Source organism: Diadema setosum, chromosome 13 (assembly GCF_964275005.1).
Source record: "Diadema setosum chromosome 13, eeDiaSeto1, whole genome shotgun sequence".
NCBI lineage: Eukaryota > Metazoa > Echinodermata > Echinoidea > Diadematoida > Diadematidae > Diadema > Diadema setosum.
In genome coordinates this window covers 10,083,724-10,095,851 of record NC_092697.1, presented here as the reverse complement: position 1 = coordinate 10,095,851, position 12,128 = coordinate 10,083,724, and the positions used below count along the sequence as shown (strand labels likewise).

The window sequence follows — 12,128 nt, the reverse complement described above, 5'->3', positions numbered from 1 at the left end:
GTAAAGCACATTTCCGATAGCCTATTGTGTCAGCTACAACATACTAAAAGCTGGGAGAAAACCGTACAAGGATTAATGACCTACTGCTCATTGAATGAAGTCATGTCAATTTTCATTTCGAAAAAAAAAATGGACTCCCTTAGAGATAACACGTGAAATGGTCAAATTTAGCATGATTAAATGTAATCGATTTTTTCACAGTGATGACGTCATTTTTCAAAAACTGTACTCATAACTTCATAGACAATACTGTAAGCGACAACATACCGAAATCTGGGTAAAAATTAGTAAAGGATAAATGAAATGTATTTGAATATATGCAAATATATTTGATGACGTCATTTAAATTTTTCATGTTTTTTATTACATACTAGAATTTCGTAACTTTGAAGCATTTTGTCAGTCTCAACGACCCATCAGATGACATCTACAACTCATCAGCTTTCAGAATATGTAAAGACGAGTTAAGTCAGATTTAAAATGGTCCCATTGACGCGCACAGAATAATAACTTTGACGCGTCCTTATGACGTCATGTTGACTCGGATTGACCTCGAACCTGACAAATACGTGCTCAAGGATATTACAAAGCGATTCCAAGCAACCAAAAAAAAAAAATATATATATATTTATATATATATATATATATATATATATATGATTTTTGCCTTACGTATGCGCCTATATGCAAGCGTATGACGAGCGCGCGAACGTGCGCGCGCGCAGAATTTTGAAATGCTCAAAATGGCTTGAAACTTACGCAAAATGATTTTGAAGTCATTTGGAGCATTTTTTTTAAATTTTGACGCGCCCGTCATGATAACCTGACTATTGACTATAATGCAATACTATTGCACGTGACTTTAAAGGGACGCAGTCCTCACGAAATTTAAAAAAAAAAAAATGTTGTTGTTGGTACCTCCAATGAACTACTTTCATCAAAAACAAACTCTCAAATCACCAAATAAGCTCGTACATTTCGGTTAAAAAAGTGTGACTCTGCAAATGAGCAAGTCTTGGCGGAGAGTCATACGTCATCGATGCACAACTCTTTCCAGCGGTGTTCTGCTCGTCATCCCTAGTTATTTATAAATACATGTTTACTATTTATTTTTATATTAATTGTATATATAAATAAGCTTGAAATATTTTGTTTGAAATGATAAAACCACATAATTATTGTCACATTTTATGAAAAAATCAGATATGATCATTTTGAACACTTAAATTGGTTTTCTGAGGCACGGCTGTCAACTTGAGAGTAGGGCATCAATGACGTTGCACCTTTTGGCAGGCTCTTACACGATCGCTTGCAGGAATTATTTTTTAAAAATCGCGTACGGAGACAATTCTTGATGTCCACGCGTATAAATTGGTGAAAGGTTATATTTTTTACTCTTCTTAATTATCAGTACAGTGAAAATCTCAGGACTGCTTCCCTTTAAGATACAGCTTACGAAATTTGGTACAGAAATGACTATCAATTACGGAGATATGACTGATCATCTGACTTGACTCCAAAAAGACAAACTGGCGCGTAGATGACTTCATGCATGACTGAGCTGACTGACCAGGCACTAGGACTTAGACTTCACTCTGTGACATGACTGTAAGAAATTGCACGGACATTAACTAAAAGATTGTTGAGATACAGCGCCCACAAGAAATGGCAGAAAGAAAGGAGAATGAAAAAAAAAGAAAGAAAGGAAGAATTCGTACAATCACAATAGGTGATACGCCAGAATGGCGTATCACCTAAAAATCTGAATTAGCCTCACCTTCCGTACAATGTATGCCTTTGTATCCAGGCGTACAAGAGCACCCATAGGGGTCCGGAACACACACCTGAAGACCTCTGCATGCTGTCTGGTCATCAACGTCGTAGTTGCAGCGATACTCACATCCACGTCCAAAACGATTACCCCCACACACTGCATGTGTACACCGAACAAGGCCAGAATTTCCAAACCTGTGTTTTTCTCCTCTTAATAAGAGATCACCCACTATATCCTCATGTAGGCTTCCATAAACACAGAACCAACAAACAGAGCAATGAGTGGTCTATATGGTTGCACAAAAGACATTAAAAAAAGTAGAATCTTAAAACTCTGTTTCTTTTTTATAGCGCAATATCAGATACTATAATGATGCGTATAGGCCTACCCGAGGACAATTATCCCCCCCCCCCCCCCGCTAAAAACTGGCTAGTGGTAAGGTTAGAGTTAAGATTATGGTTAGGGTTAGGTTTAGGGTTAGAGTTGGGTTAGGGTTATCAGTAGGTTCAGGATTAGGATTAGGGTTAGGGTTAAGGGGAATGGTACGGGAAATTTGCCCAGGTGGTAATTGCCCTAGACCCACTAGGATGCCTTTGCCTTACAAGTTTCCCATTGACCTGACGTTGACCTGATTACAGCTGTCATTCATGATTATTTGAGGGGCAAAATATGTCCTACACATCACATAGCTCCGAAGGTGTGACTATTAAAGCAATAATGTTAGTTTATAAGGACATTAAAATTGTATGTACTAGAACTTATTTTCATGACTTTTTGTTCTTGTCTTCAAAATGATGGCAGAGAAAGTTGCTTATGTGACTATGCGTAATGCCAATGTGTTGTAAAATTAATACTCTCTAACTCCTATTTGTCTTATTTTGATGAGAAACACTGTTTAACTGATTTTTACTCTATTGCGCTTTAAAGTCAGTGTCAAATCATTATTACCTACGCAGCTATAGGTCAACCATCTTAACACTCAATTAATTATCAACACGATCAAAACCAAGAGAGGTACTTAACAAAGGAGAGGGTTGAGCACAAGAGTGGAAACTTAGCCAACTTTGTTTCTTTCTTGCTAAGGCCACCATCATCTGCTTATGCAGGTGGCATTCCGTACTGTTGTCCAGTTTATTATGTGCATGCATATGGCATAGCGTACAGCTTGTTTTCCTGTAGTTATCATGTTGCTTTAAGGCCGTGTCACACCATTCCGGGCAAGCTACGCGGGCTTGTGGCGAGGAGGTAGTTTCCAGCACGTAGAAGATTTTCAGCGGGCGAACAAGAATGTTTGCAATTTTCATTCATGCCTTGTCATACCGTACGGGGGAACTTCTGCGGCTTGACTTGCGGGGAAACAAATTTACTCCCCGGAGCTCTCCGCAGTTGGTCCGCACCTGACAGTATCTAGCGCGTAGTTGCCCGGAGGTGCTCACGCAAGTCCGATTTAACCGCAGTCAAGTTTTGAGCATGACCAAAACTTTTTCCGGGTGAGTCGCGGGAATGCCCGTAGAGGTCCACGCAGAACGCCAGTAGGAGACCCTTAGCGGCAGTACTTCCCAGGCAATTCCCACGCAGGTACTTCGCAGTCCCGTATGCAGCCAAGATAATGAAATTCTGTGAGATTTCAGCCATTCCATTAGAGGAATTCCTTCGCTGAGTTGTCAGCCCCCACGCGACTGGTACAAAGGTCACACAGTATATACTCGCAAGTATAACGCGTCCAGCAAGTAAGACACATGCGCTGACTCGCACAAATCCTTTTCCGCCCTCAGGAATGTCCGGTATGCTAGAAAATCCCTACACGTAACAAGCCCGAGTAGCTTGCCCGGAAAGGTGTGATAGAGCCTAAAATTGTAAACTAGTCCGTGAAAGCTGAGATATTGTGATTAACCGTATATTTGACACATCTATCTCCTTTAGCAATGGGATACCATGCACAGAGTAACAAAATACCCAACTTTATTTGTCACATGTATTGCTAGTACTTAAAGTAGAATATAAGAACAAACGAAATCAATCAAATCAAACAATCAGCAAAAAAAGTCAATAACACACAAACACAAACCTTCTAGATTCTAGATGCATGAAGATTGCAGAAATCATATTATTGCAATGTTCCTATTGGATCGAAATGTGTAGTGAATACAACCAGACCAAGTCGAATGAAATTAAGCTGACTCATCTATCTTCTATAGAAGAAAAGATGACAGGACCCAACAATATCAGTAAACATTTTAGCGTTTTACTTACTCTGCTCACACTGATCTGCCATGAAACCAGGGGGACAAACACACTCTCCTGTCTCACTGTGACAGATGCCTCCATTGTAGCATGACTGACAGGCCTGGAGGCATCCACCGAGTACATTGTGCCGACCAGCTGGACAATCTATTGGAGATAGAACACATTGTCAACCCTTTCATATCGTGTCATTCCCATATGGGAAGATTTCTTGTTTTCATTTTGGCACAAGGAAAATCTTATTGGGATTATGACTTGTGTAATCAGCCAGAGATTCTTCTCTTTTTTCAACTTTTATTCAATAATTGCCTCATCGTAACATCATGTATACAGAGTAGGCCTATATCTTGCTTATGTTGCCCCCCCCCCCCCCTCCCGCTTCCTCTTACATACTGTACTGTGCGATGATGAATGCGAGTGTCTTACATAATAATATTGATTGAAAAACTTCAGTAATCAATTGGGTTAGTCGGCCAACACTCATATAAATCTGCAAAAGCAGTCATGATCAGCCTACCTCTCACAATGAGTCGCAATAAGCCAGCTCTCGCTGAACCTCTCTCGCCTTTCAGGTGCAGTTCATACACCCCTCCATCTGCTGGTGTGACTTCTCCCACAATGGTGTAACTTGTTGCTGCTCCAGTATACTTTATCAGGACGTCATTTTCATAGATCGTCCCATATGTCTCCAAAGTCTCTCCAAGGCATCACTGATGGGCTGCAATGGTGAAAAGTCCACTGTCACATCTACATCTCCAACATTCACAGTCTTTGAGAATCTTCCTTCTTGTGGAACGAACCTAGCTGCAATAATTCAAGCGTATGCATTCGACAAATGGATAAAAGAACTAGTAATTTCAATGACACAGGGATGCATCCATTTCCAAACACATCCAATTTCCCATTGTTATTAAAAGGTCCTTCATTAACAGTTTGGTTAAGTTAACCTTGACCAGTGTCGGACTTCCTAATGATGAATACAGAGAGCGTAGCGGCAGGCCCCTACAGCGTGTTGGCAAGTATGTTTGATCGGACAGTGAAAATGAGATGAAATAAAATGAAATGAAATACTGCCTCTGGAACCGTACTATAGATTTTTTTTTTTCGTTTGCTGTGTACATTGCTTATGATCATGCTGCCTAAATTTGCAATATAATTTCCTGTGCAGAAAACTTGGAAGGGTTCCAGACAGATTCCCGCCATAAACATGTGCTTCGACAGGTTTCAGCAAGAATTAAACCTCTTTTTGTTTGCAAAAGGTGAACACGTCCAATACCGCTTGCTTGGGTGATAACCATCCCTGCATTGCTACGTATGTTGCTCCATGAAACCAATGCAAACATGTTCTGGATAAAAAGTGCTTTGTATCTTTTATTCAGAGACCCATATTGCTCCAAAACACTTCTTTTGCTTCAACTGTACACATGTCATTCTGCCTCTCTGTTGGGGGATTTCCGATCTAAGGTAATCTTTAATTCATTTTCTATTTGTTTATGATAATTTGACGTAAATCAAAAGATAGTTCTGGCTTGCTCTCTCTCTCCCTCTCTCTCTCTCTCTCTCTCCCTCTCTCCCTCTCTCCCTCCCTCTCTCTTCTTGTATTGTTTTGGGGTTTTTCTTGATATTCACTTTAATGAAAAAAGAAAATCCTGCCCTTCTATAAAGCGTGTAAACAGCCAGGCCTGTTTGTAAAACATGAATGAATGAATACACTTGAATAAGGTGTAATTTAATGGTATATAATTATAAATATCACATCAATTGTCAATATTAGAGAACATGACGACTTTTTTTACACTACCATCCGACAGCAGAAATATTGTCGGCACCACCGTGGACTGCCCGTCTTTGGTGGCAGAACAATAAAATGCTCCAAATGCCTTGTTATTAGTGGTGTCTGAGAGAAATGTTTGAAGAAATTGTATTGCAGGACCACTATTAAGAGAACCGAGCTGGGGAGCAGGAGGATCGGGGTTGTTCTGTAGATAACTCATCGTGTAGACATAGCGACCAGTGGCAACGGTGGCATCAAGGTCTGGTGCACTTCGAAAACAGGTAAAGAACGCGTCTCCTCTCTCTGCACTCGCGAAGTATCGGCTGGTTGTTGATATGAAAGGTGACTGACCTGTACGGGGAGAGTCGTATTCAAATCAGCATTGGCTGTCGGTTGTCTCCTTTTGTGACGTTTATTTCTGACCGGCATAAGTTGGAACTTCTAAGTTAAAGGCATAATTTACCATTTGCAGATGAAAGCATTAGTGCTATAAAATAGTTCTAAAATGTGAGTTAAGGATAGAAACAACCACTGTCAAAATTTGAATCTGTATAATCGATGTTAAGTGTTGTTAAATACACAAAATGTGAACAATAGTTATAATAAACAATTTTCCAGACTAAACCGTATACAGTTACGGTTTATTGAGAAAAACCCTGATATCTCCTTATATTTTAGGTTTTATTGCAAATATTTCATATGGTAGGATGTTTTATGATACAACAGACCTACACATATGCATCAAATATGAAATCTTAATAATTTTTGAAATCACTGCTCCCAAAGGTAAACTGGACCTTTAATCTTTCAGTGATAATATACATCACAATGCAGAATAACGACTAAAATAACGCCAATGAATTGAGGGAATTTTCTCACCGCAAAGAGTCAATTACACAACAGTACACTTTCAAAGAAAGACACGACAACTAGAAAAGAAGCTTTTAATCGTTTGTCAAATACAATAATCCTCCCTACATTTTACCAAATAAATGGTACGGCATTGAGAAGGAATAGAAATCACTTTAAAAAACAAGGGTTATAGGAAGAAAACTCGTATGACAACAGACTTGAAAAAAGAACAATGCATTATAATCTGTTCGTAAGAAACCGAAATCAAAATGCAAACTGCTCTCGAAATGTGCTTTGTAGAGTAAGGGGAGGGAAGAACTGGACATGCATACCATCAAAAATCGAGAGAAAAGTTTCTATATAACTACTAGAGTATAAACTCTCCTGTATGGATAGCGATCCGGTTGGTCGGTATGAATCATCATTGCTGGTGTTCATGGAGAAGAAACAGAAATTGATTTCCCTTATACTCCTGTTTGACTGCAGGCTTCTTAACAGACAGAAACAGCTGATCATGCATCCATTTCATTTTAGGAGCTTAACAAATACACTCACAAACAAAAAATTGCGAAATTTAGCACTATAATGCTTTAAAGTGTAATTGTATGTTACTTGCTCATTCTGCCGACGTAGGCCTACATCAACACTCCAGATGATTGAATCACAACTCCATATGACAGTCTTTATATTTGATTCTTAGTTATCTAAAAAAAAATCATTTAGCTTACATACGATAAATTAGTAAAAAGGTGAACTTTTTCATTTTGTCGACTTCATATGCGATGTTGACTTTAATGAGGTGAACAGCAATTATTGGGCAGAAAAAAAAATATTACAGATGAAAAAGAGAGGGAAGCAAACACATCAAAGTAATTTTCACTCCAAGTGCTCACATAATTATGGAAAATGTGGATAAAAAGACGAAATAAACACGAAAAATCAAAGAAACTAGTAAAGATAGGGCACATGCAGTTAAAAAAAACAGAGCATACAATAAAACATGTTAGACAGGGGTCATCTAGGGGTGCGTTTATCAACTCTTTTTCTCGGCAGAAACAGGTTTTCCAAACAGCTTTCAAGGAATTTTTTTACGAGTTGATAAACGCAAAGCTGTTTTGAAAGCCCTTTCGGAAAGCCTTTTCGAAAGCCCCAATTTTGTGGCTTTCCAAACAGGTTTCCTAAACAGGTTTTCAGAAACCTGTTTGTAAAAGCCTTTTGAAGTTGATAAACGCAAAGCTGTTTTTGAAACGGCTTTGTAGTATTGTACTGCAGTTACGAACAATGCACGCCTTCTATGACCTCTTCTCCTCGGGTCGAATTGCGCAATGCAACTGTGCAGTGACAGGCCAGTTATCGTGTTCGCGAAGAGTTGATAAACGCAACTATTTTGGAAGCCGTTTCTAAAGGGCTTTGGAAACGGCTTTGGAAAGGGCTTTGGAAACAGCTTTTGAAAGCCGTTTAAACAGGGAAAGTTGATAAACGCAGCCAAAGAGTGATCAAATGTCATGATCAATCATGAAAATAAGGCGTAGCAAGTTCAAGAGAAATAGAAAATTTGTATTACCCACAACGTTTCCTGATAATTTCCACATAGATGAGGATATTGTTTCATGATATCAATGTTTCTTTGTTCATTCATTTGCTTGTTTGTTTATTTGTATGTTTGTTTTTCTAGGGGGAATCTGCAAAATGGGGAAAAAGAGGGAAGAACAAAAGAGAAATTGTGAGAAGTGAGTGTGAGAACTTGGTTTAGATTACAACGCAAAGATTATACGACGGCAGCCATTCATTCTAACACCTCATTATCCACTGTCGACAAGTAGGCCTACTCACAAAATACTCAATATCCGGTATTCCTTGAGCATTATGTATGAATAATTTCATTTAAAATCTCTGTCACAAATCAATTTTGTCATTTTCTGATGCTTATAAAAAAGTATATTTTAGAACTGCCGTTAGACTCTTACATTTATGTCTCTAGGCTGGCCTATACATTCATATCTTTGAATTTAGCTGCAATGTATTTTGCAGAAGACTATTACCAGAAACATGCTCTCTTTTTTCGTCACGGTAAAGACCTTCCTGATGAAGTAAAAATCAGGAATTCATCAATGCACTATTTGGAAGGGTTGGGCATTTCTCCGGACCGACTTGTCACTTCCACTCGATAGTGACGAGTGAAAACGTACTTCAGCAGCTTCCAAGACATACTCGGGTCTGAGGAGTCATTATAGCTATAATACGCCACTGAGAGTGTGGTTTGCAACTGTATTGTTCAGATCATCGCCTTCAAAAGACAGCACACCAATGAAAAGTTTCGGTGCTTCAGCACCTGCGTCGAAAAAGGCAAACAATGACATCAGCATTTCATTAGGCAAAGCCTCAAGGATTTCAGGAGTCCCCCCCCCCCTCGAATGTTTGATTTGGTCAATAGCCTTTTCGATCTTGTCACTGCATAGAAAAATGAACCAATGTTGAATCCCAGTAAGTCTGAATGGACGCGGCACCCACTCCAACAACCAACTTCCTCAAACACAGTCTATACGCAGCTGAAGAAATCTTTGTGGAAGTGGAAACGTCTCAACTACATGTGTTTACAAAGAGAAAAATAGGCCTATTTTCAATCGTATTGAATTCGGGGAAGAATCACAAAAAAAAAACTTTGACCAAGCTCTTCTGTACTCTATGCCTGACAACTCGTCAACTAAGCAGCAGTAATTCTCTAGTCCATTTTACACAGTGTACTGTGCCAGAGATATTGGCTGGATATTAGAGAATTCACTTCAGATTTTATAAACTAGCAACATTGTAATAGCCACTTTCTTTAAGAAATTCAAATCAGCAAACATATTTCGTCCTGTTCAGAGAAAAACATGCTTTGCATACAATGAGTTTGTTAATGTTATGTGTGTGCCAGTAGGCCTATAGTTTCAGTTCTTGCATCATATCAATCCCATTCAATAGCAATAATCTTGTCTATGTGTGTGTGTGTGTGTGTGTGAGGGGGTGATCATCATTTTGTGTGTATATGTGTCACACAAGCTAATACTGCATCAGCTCGCACCGCCTCTCTACCCTCCTATTGCAGCAAACTGGAAATTTAAACAGATTGGTGACTAAAATTAAACTCAATTTGTAATTTTGCATTAAATTTTAGCCAATTAGGTCAATCATTACTACCGCCAGCGCTCGACTTCAGCATTAGCCGGGGCCAATAAGCACTAATGTCGGGCCACCAAACTTCCAAAGAGATTAACCTTTAATTGCCCATTCAGGTAACCAAGATGGCAGTGAGCAAACTCGCGAAACATTCACCTTGGGACCCAAAAAGTCTATACCTAAGTATCAGCGATTTCTCAAGAATATGATTGTTATGCTTTTCGAATCGCAAAATGTCGCAAAAGGAAAAGTAGCTTTGTTCATCACTTCAGAAGAAAACTTTATAAGACTTCAAAAAAGACTTTAACAGTCTATTGCGCAAAAATTTCACGTTTTTACACAAATATGATTAAAGGGATACTATTTTTTTTTTTAATTAAACACTTTCCTATCCCGCATTTCAATACAGATGCAGACTGGCAAAACATGACGCAGCAAAAAGCAAAGTTGCATGCAGAGGAATATGAAGCACTATGAAGGTCTAGCGGCCTAGAAATTGACAGAATAATGGGATCATGTGCAGCTGCCTTACCTCCGATTTTTCAAGCTGAGATGACATTAAAAAAATCAGTTGTTTTGTTCTGTTTTTAGCGAAATAGGGTTGTCATATTTTAACTAAATCATCTTAAGAGATTGATCATAATACTATTTAATCATTTTACGCACATGTATTGGTGACTTCAATTGCAGTGTGCACTCTAATATTTCAGATCTGTAGTTGAACCACTAAGATTTTGTGTTAGCGTATGGAGACTTTCGTAGCATTCATACGCTTCAGGATGAATCATTTGCTTCAATAGAACATGGAGTTTACATACATTCATAGTGACATTACAAGTCTCAATGACAATTATGTGGCAAATCAGTATCAATAATCTATCAATACGTTAATCACCAAGATATAACTAAGAAACTGAGGAGGTAACAAGGAATGTTTTGTTGAAGTTTATTACACCTGCACTTAAAATCTCGATTCAAAATGATGTACTATACGAGATGAAACAGATTAAGATCCGATGAAAATATGATATAGGTATACTCACAATAATAAGGAGAAGGAATAGACTTGTACATTTCCTATAGATTCTTTCCACTGAATTTCTTTTTCGGGCCACCCAAATTTCAAAATTAAAGATTTTACTGGCAAACAGTGAAAGACGTGAGCGTGGAGCCATGCTATAGACATACTTCAGGCTTTATGTTTCGATTTTGACACTGATGGGCTTTGTCTCCAAATACATGTATTAGCAAATTGCATGTCGTACATAAGCCTTACTTATTGTACTATAGTTGAATGAACACATCTGTCTAAGATAGAGTAGGATTTTATTGTTACCATAACCAATATATTTTTAACATCATAATCTATTTTTTCATTCATTCATTATACAATATTCAAAATACCACGAGCATTCATCATAAGTATTAATCACGACAAGCATTGATTACGAAGAGAATCATTATTCTTTTATTATTGATAAAATTATCAACAATCGGTTTTTGTTTGTCATGACCACCTTTACCTGTAATCATACATTTTACTTTGTTAATCATCGCCTAAAGATCACCAATTATTATATTTCCCAATATCACTACTATCATCATCACTAATCTTTCATTATCAACATCACCATTATGTCACCCTTCAACACCCCACTGATATACCATCATTTGTTAATAATTGTCATTAGCGTCACTCTCCTGTCGCCAGTTATTAATGATATACACTAATTTCAATTAGACCTACCTTTATTATAGGTTTTCACGGTCAGTTTCATACTTGTCATTGTCATTCAAATTCATGAATGTGCTTTCAAATTCACACAGCGCACGCACGCGAAAATATTCGGGCATTCACAGGGGCAGCGGAACGTTTTTCTGTGTGTGTGTGTAAGTGGGGGGGGGGGGGGGCGGGGCTGCGGGACGGGGGGTGTCAAGGTCAAGCCTCCCCCCCCCCCCCCCCCCCCCCCCCGCTTAGACGCACCGGTGTAACCAAGATATTGGGGGCGGTTATAGACTATGCGAGGGAGCGAAGCGACCGAACCCGAGCGAGCGGAGCGAGCGAGGCGAGAAGGGGAGGGTTTGGGAGGGGGTATCCCCCCTCCAACGGTGATAACTTGTAAATGGTGCAATTTGATGCATGTTTTATCGACTTGAAACGACCCCACTTGTTTAAGGTAGCAGGATATTTTGATTATTATTGACCAATTTGCCTATAGAGTGGTAGCCTTTTTATAAACATCTCGTATCAATTCTTGCAATGAATTTCATGAACGCTGTCTGTTAAAGCAGTCAAACAGAAAAGGCATGCACACGAGGGTGTAC

At 38.8% G+C, this 12,128-nt stretch overlaps 1 protein-coding gene across 1 annotated transcript in view; it reads right to left on the bottom strand.

Moving 5' to 3' along the window:
* LOC140237165 (angiopoietin-1 receptor-like) overlaps nucleotides 1-8,853 on the bottom strand; it is a 33,458-nt gene extending 24,605 nt beyond the window's left edge. Inside the window, 6 exon segments of the mRNA XM_072317107.1 lie at nucleotides 1,778-1,930; nucleotides 4,028-4,165; nucleotides 4,536-4,661; nucleotides 4,664-4,822; nucleotides 5,820-6,143; nucleotides 8,796-8,853. Coding sequence (XP_072173208.1) covers nucleotides 1,778-1,930; nucleotides 4,028-4,165; nucleotides 4,536-4,661; nucleotides 4,664-4,822; nucleotides 5,820-6,143; nucleotides 8,796-8,853 — 958 coding nt within the window.
* Between the last annotated feature and the right edge of the window lie 3,275 nt (nucleotides 8,854-12,128).